This window comes from Cataglyphis hispanica, chromosome 2, assembly GCF_021464435.1.
Source record: "Cataglyphis hispanica isolate Lineage 1 chromosome 2, ULB_Chis1_1.0, whole genome shotgun sequence".
Taxonomy (NCBI): Eukaryota; Metazoa; Arthropoda; class Insecta; order Hymenoptera; family Formicidae; genus Cataglyphis; species Cataglyphis hispanica.
Genome location: NC_065955.1, coordinates 953,093 through 978,299, shown reverse-complemented (window position 1 = coordinate 978,299; position 25,207 = coordinate 953,093). Strand labels below are relative to the sequence as shown.

Below are 25,207 nucleotides of genomic sequence, written 5' to 3'. Positions count from 1 at the left end.
AGTTCTCGTATATAGTTATTATATCCAAACAAATGCATAGCCTTTATTTAAGATTCAGAAATTTTTATATTTTTTGAAAATAAAGATATTTGTTTTTCATGATTGAAAAAAAAATAATTTCGGCACATGTATAGAAAAAAAACTTAGCTAATTACGAAAGCCGCAAAATCGGATTTTCTTGAAAAAATGCTTGTTTGACAATATTGTAAATTTTAATATTGGAAGAGATATTTTTAAAAATCAAAATAAGGAAGGAGTGAGAAACAAATTTTTAAAAAAATAGAAAAAATGAATCAAAATTCAATCCCAATCAATATTTTGTACATTCTGCCTGCGGTGCTATATCAATGATAACGAGTGGATTCAGCACTGAATGTTTCAAGTGGTATCGCGCGGAGTGTCGCTCCAATCGGCAAGATCCATATTTTCGATGCTTTTAATGCATAAAATGACACAATTAAAATGCGATGTCCGTTTTTGCATCTGAAGCACGCGGACGTTATCTTTTCTCTCCACTTTACGAATCCTACAACGTAATTAACTTAAATCAGCTGCCGTAATAAGTCTCACAATTTATTCTAACAAATTGTACTTACAGATATAAATACAGAGATATAAATACACAATACTTTTTTTATTGCAATTTCAAACGTCAAATTGAAACTGTGTGTTTCGAAAAAATCGAAATAAATTAGAAAAAATTCACGAATAGTTCTTGACGTCATAATTTAATACAATCATATGACGAAGAAATCTTGATTCATAAAAACTGTCATTTATCTCTTCAGTTGTATTTTGTGTTACGACAAGTATCCGCGGCATGTAACAACGTATGTGTGTGTATAAGATGTGTACTGCATTTTTTCCTAATTATAGAACTAATTATAGAAAATATATTTCACCCTTCTTTTCTCTTCTTCCGTCCAATTTCCGATATTTGCCTTTTTTTGTCTCGTAAACATCGAAAATATTAGTTACGTGAGGCATAAATTCAAGAACGTCGTGCCTCTCCATTTTGCCTATAAAAATATTAAAGTAAAATCATTGAAAAGTGGATTTTAACATTTTATTTTATATTAGGATATGTATCGAAATGAGATTTTTCTTGCAAAGTGTTTGTCCTCTTTTTTTTTTTTTCAAGTATGAGACATTGAATTAGTCTCATCGATACTGCGAATCGACACTCCAAGTATAAGTATTCGTTAGTCTTTCAATGAGTCGGTTAAATGCTTTCATATTTTTTGATCAATTCTAAATCTTTCATAAAAAATTTTATCTTTAATATATAGCTTTATTTCATTATATAATTTACAGATTATTCTATTTTAAAATTATTTAATCTATAATTTTATTTATACTTTTTTTGAAAACTTCTTTTTTAAATTTTTACGTGGGGAATTAATTAATTATCTTTGAGGTAGAAAGTAGAAGAGCTAATATAATACAATTTCTATACAAATAAAATCTATTGAAATCCTTTAAAGTCAATAATTATGAAAAAATAGGTGCAAATTTTCGACTCGAGAATTTAATCTAAAATTCGTGTTAAAGTTTGGGAGAGGATTTGCAAGTGTCATCTTATTAATTTCAATTACGTCAATCTTTTAGTTCAGTGTATAATTAGATAAAACGTTTCATGTCAAATAAAATCATTTAAACGCGCAACTCGCGAGAATTATTAATTCACCGATTGGTCCGAGTCTGCGATTTAAAATTATTCACATCACAAAGATGTACGTATCATCGCCAATGGGAGCTAAGTTAAAGCGCTCGTAAAGGCGTCAGATAAGGCGCCATCGTTGATTGGATCACCGCGAGGAATCGATATCCTACCTCTTCTTCCTCCTCCTCTCACTTCCGCTTCTCTCCCTCTTTCTCTCTCTCTCTCTCTCTCTCTCTCTCTCACACACACACACACACACACACACACACACACACACACACACACACATACATACACTTCCGCGCACCTACGTACAGTTTACCTTCGAGCACGTCTCTTCTCTCCCCTTCCCCTCTTCCTTCTCCTAGACCATGGGTGCCGGTGGCTGCCTCCAATTTCTCCGTGATGGTCTCATGGAGGATTCTCAAGAGCCCTCTCATCACCCTCCGGACCATCCGACCGAGCTCTGTCCGGCAGTCTCCATGCCAACACCCGCTCGATAAATTTATTGGTCGCCTCTGACACGGCTGCCACCGAGTTGTGTCTCTTTCGCGTTTGCCAGCAAGCTAGAAATTCGGCGTCATCGAATCGAGTCATTCATTGCGCTTCGATCTTTTCAACTTCTTTCCAAATGATAGCACCAACAACCAACCAGTCACTCATTCTTTTCAACATATGAAGTAATAAAGAAAGTAAACTTAGCCGTTATAGTGACCGCTATTTTTTTTTTTTAAAGTATGTTTGTAGAGAACTAAAATTATCTTGCAATTTATATTATCGGTTAACATAAATAAGATCTAAACACATAGTATATTCTAAAACTACAGGCTATAGTATTTTTTTCTCTTACAATTTTTATTGTCACTTTAATATTAAATTGTTAATTTATAATCATTTATAATCAATCTTTATTGTCGCTTTATATTAAATTGTTGATTTATAATCATTTTTTGAGATATATTTATTTTAAAAGAATATTAAATATAAGATTTTAAATCTCCTAAAACAATGGTAGAAATAAAAAAAAAGCAGTATTTTAACTAAGCGAATAAGCTAATTATTTTCTGACAAATGTATGCTGAATCATTTACTAACAGATTTTATTATTTATAACGTGCTATTCATTTTCAGCATTTTGCCAGAGAGATGTAAAAACCTGAAAATCTAAGAGTCCATATTTTCCTGTTTAAAATTACTTCTATTTAATAATACTCAATCTCGAATAGATAAAAATATCCGATGGAAGTTATCCAAGGAAGAATCGCTGATCTTGTGATTGATATTGAGAATAAAAAATCCGGCTCCCCTTGTAAAATAGCAAATAAATTAGGAACGGCGCACGATCGCGAGAGTCAACACGTTACTCGCGCGTGGGCCACCCTTTCTTCCGAATCGCTCCCCCATAAACGTGCCTGTATAGTGTGTACTTCGATCACACACCAGGATAACGTACATGATGTGCGCGAGACGAAATGAGATAGCGAATGTGGGATACAAGAATCGTGGAATTTGGTAGGAAATGTTCGGTAAAGGTTGTACCTCACACATGTGTTTATAAGACACTTTTTTAATAAATTTTATTATTATATATTCACGGTAAAATTCATGGTAATTGTTTTTTTATATTGTAATATAATAAGCTAAGTTGAAATTTTGTTTCTGCTTTTAATCTCACGTTTATGGATTCTACAGTTTAACAATTTAAAGAAAAAGAGAATTTTGCATCTTTTGAAGAACTATGTATTTTTATTTTTTAACGATAAATCAGCCGTCTTTTATAAATATTGTTAGGACATTAGAAAAGAAAAAAAAAATGATAGGCAATCATTGATAAATGATCAAATGAAGAAAATTTTGTATCTATGATAATATCAAGATATAATTTATGATCGATAAACAAAATAATCTAAATTAACGAGAATAATAGATGAGAGTAGAAAAAGCATTAATTGAAGTTTTTAGCGATAATTCTTCTCGAATTATAATTGTCAAAAATAAAATGTTATGTAGAATAAAGTTTCCCTTATATTCAAAATTTTGCTTCTATTTTCGACTTCAATTTTCTCACGTTTATAGATTCTAGAAGATTTCTAGAGTAGATTGAAAATAAAAATATGTAAAGCAATTTTGATAGCGGATGAGATGCGAGAAGGGAATTAACTTGGAAGAGCAGAGAGTTGTGTCAAGCGACATAGCGACGATGCGAAACTTGGAGCAAGAGTTGGAATGCTCGAAGAAACGGAAAACAAAACGAAAACGAGGTAGAAGGATTAGTTGGCGAGATGTAAAATAGAGAATTATAGAGAGGAGTAATGCAAAGGGGAAGAAAGGGGAAAATGAAGGAAAGGGTGGAAAGAGGCGAGATCGCATGGACGACCAAGTTACCAACACAGTTCTCCGATGCGTTTATTAACGTACGATGTGTGGGGATTTGCTGGCGCAGCATCGAGATCAGCTGTGTGCGGCAGCCAGCCAAGCAGAGGGTCAAGTGTTTCTCCTTCTCCGATCCTCCCTCTTTTTGTCTCGCTCTCTCTCGCTTTCTCTCCGCCCGGTTCTCCACCTCCTCCTCCTCCTCCTCCTCCTCCTCCTTCCCCCCCGTACGTACATTGCTTACTGCTCGAATACTTGGCATCGCGACGCCAAGGTAAAATGCTGGAAATATGTACTCGCGTTCGCGGAACCACGTCGCTAAACTGAACTATTCACGTCAAAATATTCTGCACTTTAAAAAGTTTCGTAGATACGTATAGATGTATGTATATGTTAAGAATGCTGCCTGCAGATATTTTATCTCAATTTCAGGAAATCCAAAAAGTAATTGAAATTTTTGGTGTGTAAGTTTACGATTAGAAAAAAGCTCGTGAAAGATCAGAAAAGAAAAAAAAAAGATTTAAATAAAGATCATTCGAACCGATAGCAGGATTCATTAAAATCAATAAAAATTAAAGTGACGAAATATAAAATAAGTACAAAATTGTCAGTCTTTTTTTTTAAGAGCTTTATTTTTTCTTAAATTTTTTTCAAAAATAAATCTTGTTTAATTTATATAAGATATGATAGATTTAATTTATATAAGAATTATGCACATCTACTTGAAATAAGTACTGTAAGCGAACAGTTAATTTTGCACTTATTGTTAGAGGTTTAAAAGAAGTAAACTTTTGGCAAAATTATAGATTAAATAGAATCGGTTTTTAAAGAAGTTAAACTGAAAATTGAAAACAAAAGTAGAAGATACACATGCAAGGTAAAATTATACATATTTTCGCTTCAATGGACATTGGCAGCAGTTAAAAGTAGACAGAATCGGTTACCAGAGTATTTACTTACTGGAAAAATATAAAAAAACTTGGAATTATCAGGGATTATATTTGTGTGTACCTGAGAAAATCAGGGAATTCTCATAAAATTTTATTGGAGCTCAGAGAATTTTTGAAAAAAAAATTCTCTCTGATAATATTGCCCTCATATTGTATAAACAATCAAGCCAAGTGAATTATGTGGTTAAAATATGTATATATGTCTATCTTTGTTTATGAGTTCACTCTCTCTCTCTCTCTCTCTCCCCCTTTCTCTCTCTTTCTTTCTCTCTCTTAACATAAAATATTGAATATGCAGTATATATATTTTTTATTGTAATTTTTACTGATAAAAAATGAAAATTTCATGCAAATTTTATAAAAAATGCTTATGCTCGTGTAAAAAAGTTTGTTTCAGTACATTTACAAATCTAGTACTTGAAACTTAAGTAAGAAACTCTGTGTTTTCTTTCGTATGAGTGAAAAAACATTGTAAGAAAACGCATGCAACGAAAAACTTACTTTAAAAAGTTGCAGCAAAAAAGAACTTCAAAACATCTTCTTCATTTGAAATTTTGAGAAATAACTTCAAGAGGGTGGGACTTTTTTTTTTTCACAAGATAGTGCTGAGTGTGATACATCCTAATTATACATACACAAACGTGTGTAGAACGAGAGGCGGTTTTCTCTGGCCCCGTCTTTTTCGTGCCGCACCGCGGACTCGTCAGTCGTCCTGCCATCGATATTGAAAACGCGCGATTGGAAAGCTCCGCTGAATGCTCACGAGCCGGTTGGAAATCGGAGCTTTTCCGCACTCGAGCTTCGGTTTCGCTGATTCCCAAAAGCTCATCGAGCCGTAGATTGAATTGTTTCGACAAACGGCACATCGAACGATTTTAGCAGATACAGGTTTTGAAATCGTTTCGCCATCAAATTGCGCTCGTCGCTCGCCCGCTCAAATAAACACCCGCGCAATATGTATGCGCGCGTGCTTTACTTTCGATATTATATCGCCTGCTTTTCACGTAGAATTCACACGCGCGGCTTTCAATGGGAATCTGTATCCTCCCGCAGGAGGATAAACAATTTTAACGTTACTCGTTATTTCAGTTTTGTTCAACTTTTGCATAGTACCAATGAAGAGAAAGCTTAAATGTAAATTTTCAGAAATATAAAAATAGTGACGTACGCGCCGAGTCTTTTTTCTTTAGGATTACGCGAAAGATACAAATGAAAGAAAGAGAGAGGGAAGGATGAAGAGAAGAGAAAAAATACGGAAGAAGCGAAGAGATGGTAGATGGAGGGGGAGGGGAGGAGTAGAGGAGGGAGAAAGCTGGCAAGAGTCGTTGGGAGTAAGCGCTTGCTCTCGTCTCGTCTCATTTCGTTTCGTTTCGCCGACTAGCTCGTCGAGGCGCCTCTGAGGACTTCCATTATCATTGCCAACTAGAAGAAACAGGCGGCAGAGGAGATGGAAGAATTTTATAAAGAGTCTCGCCGTTCTCCGAAAAAATTAGGAAAAAAACCGCAGAAAAAAAGAAGCAAAAATTACGTCTTATAATGACGAAAGGGAATGGATCGAAAACGAGATAAAGAGAGAGAGAGAGAGGGGGGGGGGGGGGGGAAATGAGGGAGGTGAGAAGCACCTTTGGCGGAAAAATTACCGACTTGCCCGACTGACTAACTGGCTTCATAGAGGGGATATATCTTTCTTATATTTATACTTTGCGCACAAACGCATCGTAAGCCTCAAAGGCGCGCCTTCAGCCTCGAGTTCCATCGATCTCTCCCTCTCTTCATCCTTTACTTTTCTCCCTCATCTTCCCTGCCCGGTGGGCGGAACAAAGCCACCGGAAATCGCCCGAGTGGTACTTCGGCTCGTCGGTGGCGCCATCTTGTACTGGATGCTGTGTTTTATGGGGGAGAACGTGTACGCGCATTGTGTCCGCGGCCAGGTAAGTTTCTCGCGAGATGCGGGTTCACTCTTTCTTTCCATCCCCCTCCCCACCTATGTCACCCCTTCGTCGCGTATAGCCTCCACATCGGTCGAGTTCCGAGCAAGCGGATTCGAGAAATTGGCAAGTCAGATTACATATGTAAGAGGCGTAATTATAGATCGAATGAATTTCTCTTTCTCTCTCGCCTCCCCTCTTCCCTTCTCGCCGATATATAATTCTACTATATACAATTCTCTTTTTCATTCAAGCATATACGATCTACGATCGACATCGTAGAAATTCGTCTATCTCGTCGATAAAATACGTTAATCTGTCGTAAAAGGAGGACAAGGCGGAGAGCAAGGGGAGAAAACATTTATGTAGCTTACCTTTTACTTACACACGTGTTGTACAATGTTTACCTACACCCACCATATAAGCATATAAGATCGGAAGAATTGTTTGATAGGAATAATGTTTGCACAAGAGGAAGCGATTTCTAAGAAGAAAAGACGGAGCTCAAGGTTACAAGCTGTTCCGCAAATTTATTATTTATGATAACGAGATAAAAATTTATTTTTTTCTGAAAATGACTTGTGTGACAGAAAAATCATATCTTTTATTATATGAACAATATCGTTTTGATATTGTTCATATAATAAAATTGCGTTTCTTAGGAAGAAACTAGAAAAGGAATATTGTATATATATATATATGTATACATATACAATACATATACTATATATACCTTTTTACTTAAATAGTTTATAATTCAATTCTTTTTTAGATTCGTTTGCTGAAATGCAAAAGCTTTGTTTTTTCTTTGTAATAATATATATCATTATTTGCATTGAAAGCAAATTAAAATTCTTAATTTATTATTATTATTTATTTATTCATGTTCATTTTGAATGTAAAATTTAAAAAAAAAAAAAAACCGATCACAAATATTTCTGAAAAATCTTGTACTGTGTGATCTCATACTTATTATAATACATCCAAATTATCTGGAAGTGTTTTATTTCACATTGTCTTATTTTCCAAAATCGTGAGATATACGTTTATTTTCGAAAAAAATTCTTAAATCCTAAGTGAGTCGCCGTATTTGGGGATTATTTTACTACTATGACTAGATGCGTAAAGGGAGCATGAGATGAGTAAAAAATCGAGAAGAATAAAGGGTACTCGCACTCTTTTTAGTCCCTGAATGCTATTTATATATATATATATATATATATATATATATATATATATATATATATATCTTTTTCTCTCATTGGAAGATGCAACCGTTAAAGAGAAAAAACGAAACTATGCGTCGACATGACAGGTCGTAGACGGGAAAGTGTAATTTCAGTTTGAAACAGGAACAGGGAGAGGCCGACCCACATCGAGGTTTTGAGTGTTTGTACTGCTGACGCGGCAATCCAATCCAATCCAATACCCGTAGCTACGCATCGTATACACATATGAACGAATGGTCCTCTCTCTCTCTCTCTCTCCCTTCCTCTCACCGTTACTTTTTTTCCGCATTTGATTTCCAATACAATTTCGCTTCTGACCAAAGTTTCATCTAAACTTTGGACGCGCGTCATTTTCTAGATCCCATTTCCAATGATCTTCGCTCAGCTGTGTATATATGCATATGTCAACGGTTTATTTCAAAGTTATAATTGCTATTTATTTATTTATAAATAGCACGCGCAGATAATTTACTAAATCCTCGCCATTTTTGATCGAGTTGCAAATGAGATTTTGCGATATGATAAAATAAAAATCCTAAAAATAATACAGTTGATTTTATATTTTTTATTTATTTATTTTTATAATTATAAGTAATTTTTATTTATTTCATTGGAAAGTTTGGAAACTGGGAGAATTAAAGAAAAGTCGAAGTTTTGCTTTTATTTTCAACCTTGATTTTCTTAAATTTATGGATTTTAGAGCTTTTTGATGGGTTTAATAGAAATTTAACTCTTACTTTGTGCCGTAAATAGTTTTTCACTTACGCTTGTTAGAGTAGAGAAAAGAAGAATTTTCTCTCTTTAAGAGAAGAATTTCCGATAAAACTACAGAATAGTTTCAAATATTAAATAGTTTCAAAAAGATGATTTAATTAAAAGGTGATTAACCGTGTATGCGTGTGACGGTCACATTTTATACTTGTCGTCTCATCAATATAATACAGCAATTTCTACATAATTTAATTCTACGAATATCGACGGATATTTTCATTATAATATGTTGATGAATTAATTTAATGAATTGTTGCATTTTACTGACGCAACTCGAAAAAAAAAACTTCTCTGGATATTTGCTGTATTTGTGTGCGGTGGACGCGATGAATTGCGGTCGAAACTACACCGACATGCGAGAGATCTAATTAACTACCGATCTACCTGAGCACGATCATGTGATACGAATTTGATTCGCGATGGGGGTTAGAACGCGGGCGAGCCAGCCGTAGCGGTGCGTTATTATGATAAACGCAACAATAACGAGGGATGATCCGACGTGTAAACTGTTAAACCCTCCTTCCTTTCCTTTATCGAGGGCTGTGGGTGAGGATTATCGTGGGGGTCGGTACGGGCCGGGTCTGGAATCTACGGGGGATGTTATTGTTGCCGCGGAAGAATGGGAGGAAACGGGGGGGGAGGAAGAAAAAGGGAAACGCATACACACATACACACGCACTTTCTGCCATAGGCACGATAGGAGAGTCTATAATATATGGCATTCAAACGTGCGCGAGAGCTCACCCCCCCTCGATGATATCGACGGTGTTTGCCGCCTCCTATTACGAGCTCGATTGAGCCAAACTATACGATTATCGTGCGTCAGTGATAGTCTTTGTACGCCGCGGCCGCTGAAAATCCCGGGGGCTAAAGAGTTACGCCACTTTGCGCGGATGCTGCTGGTCCATCGAGCTCCCTTGAACTGAATGTCAATGAAAATGTCACTGATTAAACTTCACCGGAGATCAGAGAGTGTTTCACTGATCTACTACAGTCTAAATACTCTGCTCTTTCGTATTACTGTGGCTTGATGACAATAAGATTTCGTATAATTAATGTTCAAAAATTTAGGATATGTGCATATTACAAAAATCACATATTAGCAAGATGTTGATTTTGAAGCTTCTTCTCTTTATTTTTAGATTGCTATTTTTCGAGATAAGCCTCTATATCTGAAAGAAAACACTCAAAACTATTCGAATTTTTAGAATTATATACAATTATACATACATATTACACTTTTTTTTATTCTCGAGACGTGATAAATATAGGAAAAAATCAACAAGATTCTTGTGGTCATATATTTTTTTTGAAAATAATATATTAAAATATTTGGAGATTTGTCGCAATTTTCCGATCTTCGATACGTCATATTAAGTATAAATCTTCGTAATTAAGGGTCTAAAATTAAAATTCTATCAAAGTAAGATCTCGAAATTGATTGAAGAACATGTACGCGTCGCGTGCGCAATCAATTCAATTAAAATTGATTTCCATCCATGGGTGACACATCAAACAAACCCCCCCCCCCCCCCCACTCTCCTCCCGCGCTTTCGCAATGCTTTCTCTTATTCCGGATTCCCCTTGTGAGCTCTCATAAAGCAACGACTCGCAATTCGAAAGCGAGATTATAAATATTCAAACGGCAGACTACGGTTTTGTCCTTTTGTCAGCGCGATCATTATATCTCTCGCTTCTCCAATTTTTCTGTCGACTCGCGAGAGGATTTGACTGGTTCGAGAGGCCAGTACTACATTCGCGAGCGACGACGTTGAGATAGGGCACAATATTGCGCACATAACGTTATACAATAAAACGCGAAATTTATCCGATACGAAATAAGAATAATATTCTCTTTGCAAATGCAAATCTAATGTAAGCATAATGCAAGTACTTTATATAGAATAGTAATGCACATGATGCAAGAAGCGTATTTATACGCTTGTATATAATTATAATATAATATAATTATATTATAATATAATTAATAATATATTTATATTATAATAATATAATATAATTCTATACGAAGAGCTAAAGATATAGAATAATTTTCATACGGTATTTCTTTTTCAAAAATTCTGAAAAACCTGTAAATAATCAAACAACTAATATAAATCAATATATATAATGAATGTGATTTATTTTAATTATTTAAAGGTTTTCCAGACATTTAAAAACTTCGTGTAAAAATTATATAAAAATATATATATATATATATATATATATATATATATATATATATATATATATGAAATAAAGAGAAAAGTTGTACACGCGATAATAAATTAACTAAATAAAATAATAAATAAAAATGCAGAGTTTCCAAACAATAGTTATCGTGATTTAAAATACAAATTATTATATTTATTTATATTAGATCCCAGATATGCCTAAATCGAAAGTGGAAGGTATTAATGATACCTACCTATCGCGTTAGCGTATATACCCCGTTCCCAAAGTGTGCTTTCGAAAATCCGTTATTAACGACGGGCTATTATGACGTTTCACGACGTGCACGTCGACGCGCGCGCGCGCTTATCCTGTGACGTTACCGAATCCTGACGCACACGCCTGCATATTATTCCAGGAACCGGAGACACGCGCCGGCACGCTCCTATTCATCTAGAGGCGGCCTATATTGCGCTTGTCTCCCTTTCCCGCCTGTCTCGTCTATGTTAATTATTCGCAATAACCTCGCTGCTAATTCAGCGCGCAACTAATACGCTGCAATATTATTTAATTAAAGGATTGAACCTCGCGCATACAACAAATTCGCGAATTGTTATTGTTGCACTTGTCGAACTGTCCTGTATATACGCAAATATTTTACGAAATTCATCAAACTGGGACGATAGCTTTGTTTTGGGAAGAGGGAGAGGGGGAATATGATATTGTAAATATTTATTAAGAGGGAAAAATATTTTTAAATATATTTATATATTATATGATATACATATGTTTGAGAATAAATGTGTCAGAAAATAAATATGATCTTTGAATATTTTACAAATAGTTTATTTAGTAATTTCAATTTTTTTTTAAATTAATGTATTAAATAATTTATAAGTATTTAACTAACATATTAAATTTTTTATTTACATTTAACATTTTTTAAATATTCTTTTATTATTATTATTATTTTTTTTTTTAAATATTATTGATGACAATTATCGATTTTCAAAATTGATCTTTTTCAAAATGAAATTAAAAAAAAATTATTTTACGCATTTTTATCTTATTTTGTAAACGTCATGTCTAAATCTTTAAAATACAAACGCATTTGTATACATGATATATAAACCTATTTCCTATATTCAATATGCCACAATTTGTCTCCAGGTTATCGAAGCGGCGATTATCAATCGAGATACGGTTACAATAGTGCCAATTCGAGTCAGAATCGTGGACCATGGTTAACCGGTTTTGGTCCATCGAATTATACCCCTCCGCCTTTCGAGTATCAACAACATCGTAATCATTACAATAATCATCATCAGTCGCAATCTACGCGGAATAATTATCAGAGCACGCAACAGCAGGGATATCAGAGTCAAGGGGTACGTATCTTCACTGTTATCGTATCCCGATACATGTATATGCAACGGAATCGAAAAATTCAATCTGATTTTCCATATAGTTTTATTTTATATTTTCTAATTATATGCAATTTTAAAATGGAAGGCGATTCAAAAATAATGAAGCTTGTTTTCTCTAGCTTGAAATGATTTTAAAACAATGAAAGAAATAATGTATTATAATTTCCAAATAGCAACTCTTTAAGATTCCTAATCAAGACCATCGGCTTGCTTCTTATAGAATTACTCTTCGACTCGAGGAAGTGGTGGAGGAGGTCACCGAGACAGATGGCGACGGTCGATGTAAACATCAATGTAAAAAGGTGAAGACTTAAAAAACTTTATCGCATATGTAATAATTAAGATTTTTCGCGGAGAATCGCTGCGCATAATAATAATCATATTAATTAAGGTTTATAGGGATTATATGTATAATAGGGACTATTAATATAGAATCATTGTCAAAGTACGCGTTCTAAATTAAATCACTGGTACAGATTAAACTGCGAAGCATACTCGAGTTTTCACTGACAATGAGTTTGCAATAAGAACGCGATTAAAAATACTCGCGCTACAAAAGCTGTGTTCATATTTAGCATTTTCTTTATATCATCAACATCATGATATTATCAATTGGATAATTTAATATTTTTTTTTTATACCTAATTCTCTCTGCAAGATGTATGTAAAAAAAAAATATTTATACAAAAATACGAATATTTAAAAAACGCGCAGGATATTTTTCAGAAATTGCGCGATTTTTTTTATAAATTTTTCTGGACATACATATCGATTAAATTTCCTTCCCTAACGTAAAATTGTATTTTGCTTCATCCTTATCCGAGAATTCCTCGAGAGAAAGCGCGTAGAAACATCCTTATATATTTATTACGTATAATAAGAGCAATTCTGAGTCGACAATTTTCTTCAATTTTCAACTTTAATTTTATTCATATTTATGACTTCTAGAGGATTTCGATAGGTTTAATTTATATGTATAGAAATCAATTCGCCTTGTATATCAAATAAGCAGTGAACGAACAGTTTTTTACTTAAAGGAATTTTCGACAAAATTATAGATTAAAAATAATCTTCAAAGGAAGATTTTATTATGCTTAAAATATTAAAATGTATATTCGATGAAAATTAAAATGGAAAGTAGATGAAAAATTATACGAGCTAACACGTAAAAGAAACAGCAAAATGATCGGGCGCGTAGTTCAAAAGAGCTCTAAGAGAACGCTGTGTTTTGCTTATTCTATTTCTTTATTGACTGTATATTAAATAATATGTTGTAAACGATGCGACATTTATATTGAATGTAACGATTGCTTCGTTTACATATTTATAAAAAATGATATAAGCACAGAAATACATATTTCATTCTAAATGAACAGACATCTTTCATCTTATTCAATAAGTGCAATGTTTATGATGATCAATCATGATTATCGTGACGGAATTCTCACATTTTTATGTCTAACAATTAGAACGAGTACGCTGACGAGAATATTGTGAATTAATTATAAGATCGATACATCAAAATGTGTCAAATTGAGTTAGGTGTACAAGCATCGTCGCACCGGACTTTGCACGAGCAAGTGCGAATAAATTCGCGCGTTAAATATAAGATACAACAATATATTAATGTAACTGAGAACATTCTGAATTTCTCATTCTATATTGAAATACACGATATTTCCTTAATGATGCTGCCTGATAATCACTCTTTTCTAGAGATTCTCATAATACTTTCTCGTCACTCTTTCATTTCCATCTAATGTTAAATTTTATGTAAACATATGGAATTTTTAAATGTTGCCATAATCAATGATAAAATTTATAAGAGAAGCAAAATTTTATACGCACATAAAATAGAATACAATATATGTAAGAGATTCGAGAAATTTTATATTTTCTGAAAACTTTTAAAATTATTTCACGACAAGATGAAGCGAAAGAGCAACAATTTTTTAATAATATAAAATAAAAATCTCAAGTATAACTTATAATTATGTAGAATTAATGTCAGATCTTCGAATCATTTATCACACGTACTTGATATATCCTTAATATTAATTTTTCTCTAAAAAAAAAAAATTGAGAAAAATATTATTGTTTTACATTTATTATTGTATGATATTTTTTGATAGATTAAGAAGGGTGGGATTCTCACTCTGTTTTGTTAAAAATCTTTTTCTTTTTTTTCTTTTTCTTAACGTGACATCTTTTCGCATAACAACGCGATTCATTCGCACTGCGCGATTACATAATGGATCATTGAGTGTCACGTATACCGAGAGAATAGAAAAGCGCGCTCCTCTCCGCGAAGCACATACGACGCGCTTTATCGCGCGGTTTCGTTATTGTCCCTCTGATGAAATAAAGTTCTATCTGCGCCGAGAAATCTACCCCTGCTGCTAGTAGCTTGCGGTCGCTTATCAGGCACATACGCCGCACTCTCGATTTCTCCCCATTGTCCAGCGCGGGGCACAATGCCGTCCTTTTACATCCTCGTCGAATATAAGTAAGTCATCGCACGATCGTTAAGCGGAATCTGATTTGACGGTCGGTTGAAATTTAATGCGATAAATGTTGGAAGAGAAGGAAAAGAACGTCAAGATTATACTGAATCAGTGAAAATATCACAAGATTTCACCGAAGATCGGTGAGCATTTCACTGATCTTGGGTGAAAACATTTTTCTTCTCTGTCTTACATCCCGCTGATTATGATAATAAAATTTCATTGGAAAAATTAGTAATAATCGTACTTATTTACAAGATGCCGTCTTTAAAGCTTTTGCTGTTTATTTTAAACATGTTATTTCTACGAGAAACCTCCACACATATATATCTGGAAAAAAATATGTATTATATTTAAAATATATAATAATAGAGTATTCAAATTCAGAATTATATGTATGTATAGATATTATATTTTTTCACTCTTAAGATGTGATAAACCTTAAAAAAAAAAAACAACATGTTTTTCGTTATCTTTTTAATAAATTATATTGATATAAATTTATCTTATGTACATATTATATAATATTATGAGATATTTAAAATATTACTGATTTTTTCAATGAGATTTTATAGATTTGCAATGCTATACTTTTATAATAGAAACCGTTAGTGATGCACTATTTTTCAGTGATAATACATTGCTTCTATATTTGAGAAAATAAAGGGAGTATTGTTGGCAGCAATCTTTGCAGAAAAATTTTAATAAAAATTTAAGCTTTTGGGTTGATCTTTTTGTAATACTGCAAAAGAGGCAATTAGAGCATTTGCATATTTTACGCGTGAAGATATTTTTTGGTTCCAATAGACAGCGAATTTCGATGATACTGCGCAACGAAGAGGAAGGAGAGGGACAGGCACTATATAAGAAGGAGAAATGTTGGGTGATTGAATCGCGGAGTAAAAGGCAGTGAGGGCCCTCATGAGAGCACATGGAAGGAAAGGTCCAGGTGCGCCCTCACCTCGCACGATCGCATACGGATCGCAGCAACATCGAAGCGACTCTCTACCGTCTACCTTTTGTCTCTCTTCCTTTCCTTCCTTTTCTTCTCCGTCTCGTTTCATATACACGCTCACGTGAAATACGCGTCTACCTACCTATGGACTTTGCCGGCTAACGTAAGAACGCCCATGTACACTCTCGTGCACGGATGCGAGCGTGCTAAAGCTCGAAAATAATAGGGACTGGAGGACCGTCGTGCGAAATGGATGACGGATGTAAATGCCAAATAGCCAAGTGTACGCTGCCTCTCTTTCTTCTACTTTTCTACCCTCCGTACTGCCGACAAGTACGCCGTTTAATAAGCAGGCATCTATGCCCTAAAAATCTTTTTTAAGACCACGTGGAAAGATCAAGCAGCTGTCGATAATTTTTTTTTTTTTTTTTCTTTAATAGCTTGCTCCCCGTATACGCATAGAGGGAGGGGGAGATGTCTTATTTAATTACTTTCGGAATGTGATTACTTTTTATTTAACAAAGTCACAATTTGTAGCGATAATTTCTTGAGATTCCACATCTAAAGAATAAATGGAAACAAATAGCCAGTAATAATATCCCGAGAAAATTGAAATTTTTTTTCTACACATTTTTTATCTCATTTTTTAATCTATAATATTTATTTTGATAGTTTGAGTAATAAATAAAAATAGACATGAAATAAACTTGAGAAAATTGAGAAAAGTGAAAAGAAAAATTTTAACTCATGACCTGAGCTTTCTTGTTGTAGTATGAAATAAAAAGCTGTCGGCTTTTATTTTTGATCGTTATTATGATCGAGAAGAATTAATTTTGCGCGCTGTTGAAGAATCCAAATGAATTGTTTTCTATTCTCTTTCTTTCTAAAAATTATAATATTTTATTTATCGATCATAAATTATTTTGAAATTATTTTATTATCTAATACGAATGCAAAAATTTCTTTGTCTCTTTTTCCAATCTAAAAGTTCACAAATTTTTTTTCACAAACAACACATTTGATTCAAGCATTTATATGTGTAATATTATGCTATAATATTCCCTTTATTTTTTATAATTTTTTTGCTAATATTCTGGCAGCATTTATAAAAACTGGCAGTTTATCGTTGGAAAACAAAAATGCACAGATTCTCAAAAAATGCGATTCTTGTTTCCTTTAAACTGTTCAGTGGACTATTAATGATCGAAATTTAATGGAGAATATCCCGATGAAGAAGGATGAAAGAATGTGAAAGAATGAAAGATGGAAAGATACAAGAGGATATTCCGATTCAATTCTTTAAATTTATATTAGTTTTGTATGGAAGTATAAAATCTAATATTGTCGTAATCGTAATTAGAAAACGATTGTCTTTTCGATTGGTCAAAATCGCGAGCGTTTCTTTTGAAATTCTATTACCTGAAATAATAATAAAACTTATGATTATAATAATTGTGAAATAAGCACATAAACCTTTAGATTCGGAATCTACTATAAAAACAAACATTTATAATTCGTGTTATATTTCTTTCTCTATATTTGAGTATTGCATAAAAAGATAGGCAATTCTGCGTTCTCTTTATTTATTATTTTATACAGTAAGGTGAAAGAAACATTATTGCCAATAATGACGAGAAAAATTAGCGATCGCAACGAAAAAGTTAGCACATCCGATATTGAATATCGACGTTAATAAGGCCGTGAGTTCCGCGCTAAGAAAGAGGAGCGCGCGGATCTGCGGAAGATCGGTGGGTGGTCGATTTTCAACTACAAAGACGATCGTAGACGGCGAAAGGTGAGCGAGACGAGCGCATCTCGTTACGCGGCGGGGACGACGAGCTCCTACCGGGGCGACTACGATGACGCAGCACCAGCTCCTGGTTACCTTCTCCGTCCATTGTTCTCCCCGCATTTCTTCTCCGGCTCGTGTTCAAGTGCTCGAGAGCTCAATCGCTAACCCACCCTCGAAGCCCGGATCCCTCGGCGGGTCCACGTACTTTTTAAACGCGTTCCCCCGCGTGCGCGTTTTTTCACTCTTCGTGTACATATAAATGTCGACTTCTATTCGATTTTGCTGCGCATACAAAGCGGCTAAGTTTTAGCAGAGTTCGAAGCCGCGACGAAGATTTATCAGAGACTTTTTCCATCTTTGATGTATTTTAAACGGTCAGATTACTTTCTTTGGAAATTATTTAGATCATAGCTTGACAAAAGCTTATCTTTTAAATGAGAACCTGTTATTGCCAATTTGAGGTACAAAATAAGAGTTTAATTCCTATTCAAGGTAAATCTTAAAATATCCTTCAAAAGACATAAATGTGAGAAAATGTGAGAAAATCGAAATTGAAAATGGGAGCAAAATTTCGATTTGAATTTCTATGAGAATAAAAAATCAATATCTTATATATCGTATTATTATCCCTCAAAAATCCAAGAAAATAAATAAATTTAAATTTGCTGACAAACATATGTTATATGTTTTGAATTAAAATGTTTATCAAAGGACAATGCTTCATGTGTATGTGTATGTGCAACCAATAGTTTTATTTTTGTAGTGTTTTTTTTTTTATTTAATCTTTTTCAATTAGATTAATATTTAAAGTAGCAGGTGTTTCAAATTTCATTAATTTTACCCAATTTATTTAGTCATGTTTTGATCTCTAAATGTGTTTTTATATAATTTTATATAATATAATTTAATATATAAAATAATGTTAAATAAAACGATAAATTATCTTTCTCTCACATAATAATGATAGATATTTAATCACTAATAGATTTTAGTTTCCTAGAGGAGAAGTATCAAAACGATGCTGCCGATATCTTCGCGAGAAATAAAAGGAAAAGGCGATTAAAACAAGATAATGAAGGCATTCGATACTTCGATGGTATAAGTACTATCGCGCTAGCGTCTCAACTTATCTAAATAATCAGTTGGATCAATAGAGAAGAGGACTCTTTCTCTGAAAGCTCGTATCGCCGCCGCGACGCAGGGCGTCGAGGACTGACTTCCGTGACGGGCCCCCCCGCGACGTTCCCGCGCGGGGCATCCGCCTGTCGATAATGTGTCCCGCACGGAATTATAGACAGAGCGGGCCTCACCTGCGGCCAGCTCGCTTCGCGATCGCCGACCCCCCGTGCGAAGGGGCCCCCCATCCCGTCGACTCCTTGACTCCGACCGTCCAGTCTCGCGGAAATAACGACACGTTCTCCCTTGTCTCTTTCACGGAAAACGCCTCCGAATGCCTTCGCTACTCGTCTTCGTTGTAGGGCCCCGCGCCCCTGGTGGGCCCCAGGGCGCTCCGTGTGTGGGAACCGCGCGATATATAATTCGCCCTCCGCGGGCGCATTCGTCGAGTGGCTCTCGTCACTCTCTCTCTCTCTCTCTCTCTCCTTTTTTCCGGATGGGTCCGGCAAACGGTGATAGGCAAGTATGTGCGCTCGAGCAGAGAAAAGGAGAGAGAGAGAAAGAGGGAAAAGCGTTGGCATAATTTGACAAAAGCCGCGAGTGCGCAGCGCGCCTCTATGTGCCAGCCGCTCGATAAACAATGTGCCATCGTGTACGCGCCAACGGAGCCACGAGTGCCAACGAGCCGAGAGCGCACAATGCCATCTTATGACATTTTTCGAGCCAACCGTCGCCGTCATCGTCGTCGTCGACGGGCTTAATCGCTCGTTAGACAGGCGACAGGCTTTTGTGCTCTCTCGCAACTGTTTTTCCGACTGCTGCCTCCTGGCATGTATGTATGTATGTATGTCTCGGCTGAATCGACGAGAGAGAAAAAGAAGAGGAAGGGGGCGAGGGGGGACGAAGAGAGCCCTTGATCTTGCGCGAGGATCTACAATTCTATACGCATGTACGAATTTAGATCTCTTCCTAGCGAGGCGAGATTTATGTAGGTCTATTTATTTATTTATTTATTTATTTATTTATTGACAGAAATGCAAATTTGCTAATAACGTGGATATAATTACAAAAGTACTCGTCGCGGGCGATAAAAATGCTGACAGTAATATCTTGATGACGTGAAAGTCACATGATTACTGCTAGAATAATCTCGATAATTTTGATGTACTCTATAAAATCTAAACTCATTAAATTAGCAGACAATATATCATTGAAAAGTCTGAATAAGCAAATAATATTTTTTTTTTGTTTGCCTTTATTTAGGCCTTCTTAATATTACTCGACAATTTCAATTAATTTCTAATTGTTAACGCGCGAACTCTTCAATGATTTTAAATTTTAAACATGTTTTTCTACTTGAATAACTTTTTTTTTGCATTGGGAAAAAAATAAAAACTTGTCGCAATAAAATCGTCCTCATTATCATACTTATTCAATATAAAATTGACCAATTGACCTTGTTGCTGCAATTAATTATTCGATATTATAGCGAAATTTGTTTGTATTGGTAAATTAGAGGAATCTGAGTAAATTTGTTCGCAGAAATAGGAATTTAAAATTCATTAAAGTGAATTTAATTTGTCAATGCAGAATTTATTTATTCCTAATCCATTTTGGCAATTTTCTATCTTGATGACAAGGATAAATTTATTATTATTTATAAAATATACATTTTATAGATTTCTAACAGAGAGTAATGTCAGTATGTACATTCTCAATACAATTCTTTCTTCTTCCTCTTCATTTCTTTTATGAATTTCTGTCTTTAAGTCACAATGCCACTTTGTAATAAAAATGATAAAAAAATTATTAAAATAATTAAAAATTATATAAATTATATTTATGTCTATATCTTCATAGAGAAAATTAATTTAAATGTATTTTCAACAAGAAGATATTAAAATCATTAGATATTAACTTTTCCGTAGATAATCCCAGATAAGGAATAATCGTCCATCCTATGAGTATATCATTTTGAGAGATCTTGTTGCGCACAAACAAGGCTAGAACCGTTGACCAAAGTTCTGCTTGGGATTTTCCCAAGAATCAATCTCTTAGTTATCTGTAGAGGAGATTTGGCTAATTTAACTCTGAAAACTCGTCAAATAAGAAAAAGTAATGTTTTTAATAAAATTCATGATACATTTAGAAATCCTATCCATTTTGAATAAGATTTCTAAATATTTTGGAATATTCCTAATATTTGGAAATTTCCTAAATAAAAAATTCGACAGAATATAAACAGAATATAATTGAAATATAATTTAACATTAAACCGCGAATCATGTAAAAATTTCGTCTCGTTCGTCTGTCGTGATGCTCATGAACCTTGACATGACAGGCAGCCGTATACTCCCGTATACTTTCCCTGAAATTTTTATTCAAATAAAAAATTTGTATAAAAGACACACAAGTCTTATTGTTCCGCCTCGTCGCGCAAAGTAACTGGCCATATCTTTGCACGAGACGAGGCCAGCCAAAATGTCAGAGCAAACTCCGCGCTAGGGCTTTAATCAGCGTAGATAGGGGCGCTTTCGTTGCTATTTTAGGCAACGTAACGAATCACTCGGAGCGATCACTCGTCTCGGGCAACCGAGAAGAGTCTCGGTCAGTAGGTGGAATTCTCTCTGGTGTGTTCCAACGATTTATCTCGCCGAATAGCACCGCCGCCCACGCATCCCCCTCTTCCCCTCCCCCCGATCTCATCGGGGCGTAACCCAGATGGTGGAAAAGGGGGGGCAGGGAGGCGTGCACTGATGGAGGCAGAATTCGCCGTATAGGCGGGGATCTTCCCACCAACGCGCTGTTCCCTTCCTCGGCGATGCGAGGAAATGTATATGACGCTGGCGCGTACATTCGATCCGCGCGAGAGTATTGCGGACATTGACGCTTTTTTCCTTGAGAGAGAGAGAGAGAGAGAGAGAAATCTTATATGAATTGTTGTTCTCGTTTTTCCTCGCGATGGTACAATCACGCAGTTCGGTATCGTCGGAAGAAGATGCGTAATCGACGCAGTTTTGTCTCTGTTTTTTTTTTTTTTTCGTCAAGTCAGCAGCCAATTTTACTTGCGACAATATTTCGCATTGTATTAAAACGATATCGAAAGTGATATCAAGTCTGTATAAAATTTTTCTAAACAACATATATTAAATTATATCATCTTGATCATATCGATTTATTGTCTATCAAAAAAAACTTCTCTAAGTTTAAGAAAATTTCTGAATATTTTTATCGACATTTTCATACTCGCAGCCAAGATGTTTGAATATTTTCGTGAAAATTAATTATTTAAATAAAAATACAATATATTCGTAAATCGAAAGAAAATAATAATATTAATTGAAAGTGATTGAAAATTAAGGGAAAATAGATGTATATATAAATCGCTTTTTACTTATTGATTTTTTTTTTTTTTTCGAAGTAGCTGCAGAATCACAAACATATTTTATTTTTAATTAAACATTGCATGGAATACAAAATATATACATATACATATGTGATTATATCGAAATGTTAACGTTGTATCGGACGTGCTAATACATTTGCTAAAATAGAAGTATGTTATATTTATACAAAACTATATTATTATTATTATCTTTGAATTATATATTTATAATTATATATTTATATATAAATGGCAATTTTTGTAAAATTAACCGAGAAGAAATATCTCAATTATTCTATTAATATGATTATAATATCGATTGGGTGTAATTAATTTGTGATTAAACGGTTGCACTATATATATATATATATATATATATATATATATATATATATATATATATAGGCACTTGATAAAAAGTTTTTTTTTATCCACAAATAATTAGATTTCAGAGTAAATGTCTTGATTTTTAATCTGTTATAATGTAGAAGATATGTTAAAGTAGATGGATATTACTTTAGTATTACTTTCAAGTTCTTAAAACAGTTCAAAGTCGAAAAAAAATTCTTTGAATATTTATCAACATTATGTTCTGGCTTTTGACATAGTTTTGCCATTTGTAATTGCTAATATCAAGTTAGTTATTTAGAGGTAGATTATAATACACAGCGTTTTAGAATAGTCTATATAAATGATCTTGTATAATAATATGGCACATATGAAAATGAAATACCAAAACAATATAATTATTTTTAATAGATTAAGGATGATTCGCAGTGCTGTGATAAAAGATAAATATATTACTGGAATTAAAAGGAATTTAGGAGACCATTAAAATATTAGGTCTTTAATTTTTTAGATTACAGACAACAAGTTTTGGAATTCTAATTGAAAAATAGAAAGTTTTCCTTTTCTACTTTTTTGAAATAAAACCAACGTGTCGTTTAATCGGCAGATGAGATAGAATCGAAAAATTTTAACTCACTTCAGTATATCTGTAGATTTTAGGGACTTAAACTGGTATATAGAGGGTGAATCTCCCTCACGAGACAGCGAAAGATTTCCCTTAATCAATTCGAGTTTTATATAACACCGAGAGCTACTACAATTTATTCGAAATAATGCAAAATTTATGTACACGGCGATATAATATGTATTTCACAGACGTTCGGTTGTACAGATAGATGTGCAGTCGGTCGGCGACACAAAGCATTCCAATCGGGATAACCGAACTGAATAACGGGTCCAGATATTGCTACTCGACTCCCTTGTGCCGTAGGTAGGTAATTGCTATGGTAGGATGCCTTTGCTATGGAGAACGAGGGAATTCGCGATATTCGCTCTTACGCTAGGTATCTGGCGTATCGTGAGTATAGCATAACCCGCCCGAGAGAGACAGAGAGAGAGAGAGAGAGAGAGAGAGACACAAGATTGAAATTGGCTTCGGTTCTCCGCCCCGCGAAAGACGTGACGAATTTTTATTGCTCGCACATTCGCGCATTTCGTCACGACTTTCTTATTTCTTTTGATCTAATTTACGAAGTAGCATCTTGGCGCAAATTTGCATTGGTTCTAAGATTCCAAAAAAGGACGATCACGTCACGCTGACTGCGTAGAGATTCCTCGACTGCATCAGTCTGTATATTTTCCTTTACGATTTATCTGAAAAAGTGAAAACGAATATTTGAAGACCACTATAATATTAATTATCGAAGCTATGTCACAAATCAGAGCGAGATTGCGGATATTTAATGTAAATCAGGATAAAGTATTTCGTCGAAAAAAATTTCATTGCATTCCTTGGTACGATAAAAAATTTTATATTCTCTATCTCTTTTCACGTAATGAAAAGATTGCAAAAAGTATAATATATCTTAAATATATGAATCTCTCTTTCTCTCTCTCTCTTTCTCTCTCTCTCTCTCTCTCTCTCTCTCTCTCTCTCTCTTTCTCTACATATATTTGTCAGAAGAGACACAAATTTTTGATCGCAAGCCGTGGTACACATAACGCGGGAGACCGTCATCTAAACTATGCGGAAAGGAAAAATACTTTTGCGGTAATTAATCGGCACTTTATTCGCCGTCTCTTCCCTTATTCGATCCTACAATAACAGTTTGACAGGGATCTAATTGAGTTCCGCGCGCGCGCGCACAACAGGAGGGTAGGTGGATAGGTTCGGCGATATAATCTAGAGCCCCATGAATCACGAGTAGGAGCGGAGCGGAGGCTCACGCCCGTTCTCGTACGCAAACAAAGAGGCAACCCTTTGCGTGGAAGAGACGAGGGATGCGGCACCCGACGGGCATTAGCATCCACCGGCGAGGACGTACAAGTCGCTGGTGATGGTGATGGTGGTGGTGGTGGTGGTGGTGGTGGTGCCGCTGCTGCTCCTACGCGGCATCTTAGACCGTGACAACCCCATGATTTTGTCTCTTCGGTATTCATGAACGTAGGGCGCGGTCTTCCTTCTCCTCTTCATGAATTTACAATCGCACTGAAGGAATCGCGCGAGCAAGTACCTGTGTGCGCGTGTCAGCGCGATTGAAAAATCTGTGCCATGCGATGTTATAGAGTCCGCGAGGAGATGCTGGCTGCACCAACAGAGAGATATAAAGAGCATCGTGTGTCTTGAAATGCTGGATTGCAAATTGTTCAGATATCTCTTCGTCTCGCTCCAGGTAGTCCCGGGATCAAACCAATATCTCAGTTTCACAATTTTCTTTCAGCTTTACTTTACTTTTAACAATTTTCTACAATCTTAAATATTCGTTGAATATATTGTAATATTTGCTATAAAACAAAATTATATATATATTTAATTAATCATATTTAATTCTCCAATTTTCTAGAAAATATTAAACATATAAAGATTATTTTAAAATTGTTCTATTTCTATAACAATCCCTTTAAATTAGCTTTTTTTTTTATAATACCTCACAGTA

At 34.6% G+C, this 25,207-nt stretch overlaps 1 protein-coding gene across 1 annotated transcript in view; it reads left to right on the top strand.

Annotated features, from left to right (window-relative positions):
* Positions 1 to 14,197, top strand: part of LOC126857731 (5'-3' exoribonuclease 2 homolog) — a 35,331-nt gene extending 21,134 nt beyond the window's left edge. Inside the window, exons 16-17 of the mRNA XM_050607445.1 lie at positions 12,254 to 12,471; positions 12,731 to 14,197. Of these exons, the coding sequence (XP_050463402.1) occupies positions 12,254 to 12,471; positions 12,731 to 12,796 (284 nt within the window). The 3' untranslated portion in view covers positions 12,797 to 14,197. The remainder of the gene's footprint in view (positions 1 to 12,253; positions 12,472 to 12,730) is intronic.
* Positions 14,198 to 25,207: the final 11,010 nt, after the last annotated feature.